We start from the raw sequence: 4265 nt of genomic DNA on the forward strand, positions 1-4265 counted from the left end.
CCCCCCCACTTTTCTCTTTTCTTTAAGAGAGATTTTGTTATAGGGCATGTGTGCTCACCAGAGAGAGACAGACAGAAAGCGTGAAGTCATCCCCCAGGGGAGATGGCCACGCCACAATCCCTTCTCCTCCATTCTCCTCTTGAGATTTTGGGTATGTACGCACAACGTGAGTTTTGAGCCTCCAGATCCAGTATTTGAACCGTAGTTAACTACACGGGAGTCCAGCAGTGTAACTAGTACACCATCTGCTGGTCCCAATTGTGGCCCCTTTTTATACAACATAGAGTAAAGCATTATTGTGGCTCCTTTTTACACAAATAGAATTATAATTTACAAATTATATTCCAGTGTGATTTTTTTCATATCTGATTATGTCTTTAACGTATTTCCATATCAGTTTATTCAAATTTATTTTACTTTTTTTTTTTTTTTTTTTTTTGCTATAAGGCACATGTGCTTACCAGAGAGAGAGAAAGGGTAGTAAGAAATCATCCCCCAGTGAAGGGTGGCCAGGCCACAGTTCCTTCTCCTCCAATCTTCTCCCCTGATATGATTTTCAAGCCACAAGGTCCAGGACTCGAACCACCCATGCCATGTGGGACCCAGTGCCCCAACCTCCATGCCACCTGCTGACCTTTGCATTACTTATTTTTTTAAACAATTATTTTATTTAACTTTATTTTAATTTGATCAGAGAGGAAGAGGGGAAGGGAGGGAAGAAGGGAGGAGGAAAGTGAGAAAGCAAACCACTAGGCCCGGGACTCGAACTGCAGTCACCCATGTGGGATTCCAGTGCCCTTAAACACCATGCCACCTGCTGGCCCTATTGCATTACTTCTTAAAATATAATTCATTGTTTTTATTTTCTTTTCATAGATTTTGCCATAGAGTGCATGTGCTCACTGGAGAGAGATGGGAGGAGTGAGAAATTGCCCCCCAGAGGATAGCTATGCTACAGTCCCCCCTCCTCTACTCTCCTCTTGGGATTTTGACCACACATGCACGTACACCCAGCTTGAGTTTCAAGTTACAAGGTCCGGAACTTGAACCATGGTTGGCCATATGACAATTTAGCTCTTTGACCACCACACTACTTGCCGGCCCCTGGCAATTAGAATATTAATATTTTTATAGTATAGATTCCTAAAGATAGAGGTGCTCTAAAGTTTGAAAGTAAAATCATTTTCATAGACTGTCCATTTTCTTCTGGAAAACTAGCAGTTTGCCTCCCCCTAAACAGCTGAGTGTGTGTCCCTGATACAGGGACCCTGGGAAATGGAAACGTGCTCAGAGTCGGTTTATTTGCCACCCGGTAGTAGTTTCTTGCAGTTTTTATTATTTTTTAACCACTCTGGGGTGCCAGAATTCGTAGTAATTCTAATTTAGATAGATTCCTACTTCTGTTTGGACATTAGTTTTCCAAAGTGTTTTCAATTTGTGTTCCAAATCTGGACGTGTAAGTGTTCCGTGTGGTTTGTGTATTGCCCTGCCTGGCCCATGCCATCTGGTGATCACATTTGGGAACCAGTATGTGACAGTCAGTGACTGCCTGACACTACAATGTGAATAACCTTGATGAGAGCTCCTGTTCACTGGGCTCTTACCGCATGTGGACACTCCAGGTGCTGTCTGCACATGCTGTCTCTCTCTTTTTTTTAGAGATTTTTGCTATAGGGCATGTGCACTCATTGGAGAGTCAGAGGGAGACAGTTAACAAGAAATCACCCCCCCCAGGAGCAATGGCCATGCTGCAGTCCCTTCTCCTCCATTCTCCTCTCAGGATTTTGGGCATGCATGCACACACACCTGATGTGACTTTTAAGCTACCAGGTCTGGGACTTTGTGGGAGTCCATGGCCACCATGCCATCGACTGGTCCCTCACTTACTCTTTATACCAGCCCAATCAGTTAGCTGTGTCTGTTACTTTCACTTAACAGATGAGAAGCTGAGGCATAGGTTTGATTACTTGTCTAAACTCCTCTGTGTGTGCATGTGTATCTTTTCCTTCCTTATCTTGCTCTTCAGAAAGCCTAATTACAGATCCCTGAAATTCCTTACAATTTTTGCTAGCCTTTGATATTTTTATTTCTTTATAGGAATTATGTTCCACAAAAAAGTATCCCCAAGGAAGTACCACCAGGTACCAAGGCCTCCCCAGGTTGGTCCTGGGAGGCTGGTCCACTGGCTTCTTCCCCATCTTCACAGAATACACCTCTGGCTCAAGTGTTCGTCCCTTTGGAGTCTGTTAAACCCAGTAAGTACAGTTATCCCTTTCCCCCAACCCCTCTTTCTAGGTTAGACTCCCAGAGTTGTTTTATCTTACTTGACAGGGATGACCCTCTAATTTGGGGGGAAATACTGGTGAAGATTTTGCATGAGGGCAGAGGAGGGGTAAGAGGTCGCTGCTTGGTCTTTTAGCTAATGCATTGTAGAATTGAGACTGAAATTGGCAAGCAAATTTAATGCAAGGACATAAATCCACCTACAGATGTGATATTCCTTCATTTGAAATCCTAGAAGAGAATATGTCCTGAAATGACAGGGGAGAGGTAGAATTCAAAGGAAAGAATGAATTTGGCAAGTGACCCTCTTCCTCTAAGGATTCTCATTAAGTAGAAAAGTAGGTAGTACCAACTCCTGCAAGGAAAGGAAATCAAGGGCCCAGCTAGGCAAGGTAGTCGGTACACTAGTATGTGGAACATGAAGTAGCCCAAGTCTTCAGCTCTAGGACTGGGGCTCTCTTCTCAAGAGCATAGATCTCTGTGGTTTGGTGATGGTAAGGTCTGGTTAGAGAGGGTCTGGAAGCCGGAAGAATGAACGAAGCCTAGCCTATGGTTATAGGCATATGCATTTACCTGTGAGATACAGGGAAAGGGAATAATCATTCCCCCCTCACCTTAGAGGGAAGGGCCACACTGCTATCCCTTCTCCATTCTCCTCTTGTGATTTTGGGCATACATGCAGACACACCCAGGGTGGTTTTTAAGCTGCCGGGTCTGGGACTTGAACTGTGTAGTCAGCCATGTGGGACCCAGGCATCTTAACCACCACACCACCTAACTGGCTCAAATTTATTAATTAGCTTTTTAATTTAAAAATAATACATTGTTGGGCCAGCTGGTGCTGTTAGGTTAGGACAGTTGGATCCCACGTGGCTGCCTGAGCAGTTTGAGACCTGGATCCAGTAGTTTGAAAAGCGCACTGGGTACATGTGCATGTGTGCCCAAAATCCCAAGAGGAGAATGGAGAAGGGATTGTGGCATGGTTGTCCACCGTGGGGGTCACTTTTTCATTCTTTCTCTGGTGAGTATATGTGCCTTCTAGCAAATTTTTAAAAAGTAATGCATGCCAACATACTGATGTTAATAATTGTACTGTGGTTGTGTGAAGTATTGGGAGAAGTTGAGTGAAAGGATATACCTTTATTCATTTTGTAACTTAATTTTATTTATTGTGATTAATATTTATTACATTATTTATAATATATATAATTAAAATAATATTATTTTAAATTTGACCAGAGAGAGACAGAGAAAGGGAAAGTGAGAAAGCAAACTGCCAGGTCCAGGACTTGAACTGCGGTCGGCCATGTGGGAGTTCAGTGCCTCAACCACCTTGCCACCTATCAGCCCCATTTTGTAACTTTCATGTTTTTTTTTTTTGAGAAGTTTTTGCTGTAGGGCCCCTGCGCTTGCCAGAAAGACAGAGACAGAGAGATAGAAAGCGAGAAATCACCTCCCGGGGGGATGGCCATGCTGCAATCCCTTCTCCATTCTCCTCTCAGGATCTTGGGCACGCATGCACATGCTCCCAGCGTAAGTCCCGGGACTCAAACTGTGATCGGCTACATGGAAGTTCAGCAACATAGCCATTACGCTAACTGCTGGTTCCACCATTTTGTAACTTTTTATAAGTATGAAATTCTTACAGAACCAAGTTAAGAAAATAAAAGTAAAGACAAAAATACATGTTCAATGTAGAGTTTGAGAAGGTAGCAGGGCCAGCAGGTGGCATAGTGGTTTTAGTGCTGGCTGACCACAGTTTGAGTCCTGGTCCCAGCAGCTTGAAAATCACTCTGGGGGGAACCAGCATTTAGCGTAATGGCTATGTCGCTGACTCCCGCGTAGTCGACCGTGGTTCGCATCCCGGACCCGGTGGCTTAAAACTCACGCCAGGCGCGTGTGCGTGCGTGCCCAAGATCCCGAGAGGAGAATGGAGGAGAAGGGATTGCGGCGTGACCATCCCACCTGGAGGGGCATTGCTC

General features: G+C 44.4%; 1 protein-coding gene across 4 annotated transcripts in view; it reads left to right on the plus strand.

Annotated features, from left to right (window-relative positions):
- The window catches only part of GGA2 (golgi associated, gamma adaptin ear containing, ARF binding protein 2), a 49204-nt gene that overhangs the window by 35649 nt on the left and 9290 nt on the right, over positions 1-4265 (plus strand). For all 4 annotated transcript variants that reach the window (XR_003549366.1, XM_014587740.2, XM_027771802.1 and 1 more), the window contains one exon: positions 2098-2255. Coding sequence is in view for 3 of the 4 variants with exons in the window: in XM_014587740.2 (XP_014443226.1) it covers positions 2098-2255 (158 nt within the window). In the remaining variant the exon portion in view is untranslated. The remainder of the gene's footprint in view (positions 1-2097; positions 2256-4265) is intronic.

The sequence above is a fragment of the Tupaia chinensis genome, unplaced genomic scaffold (genome assembly GCF_000334495.1).
Source record: "Tupaia chinensis unplaced genomic scaffold, TupChi_1.0 Scaffold000231_2, whole genome shotgun sequence".
Classification (NCBI taxonomy): domain Eukaryota; kingdom Metazoa; phylum Chordata; class Mammalia; order Scandentia; family Tupaiidae; genus Tupaia; species Tupaia belangeri.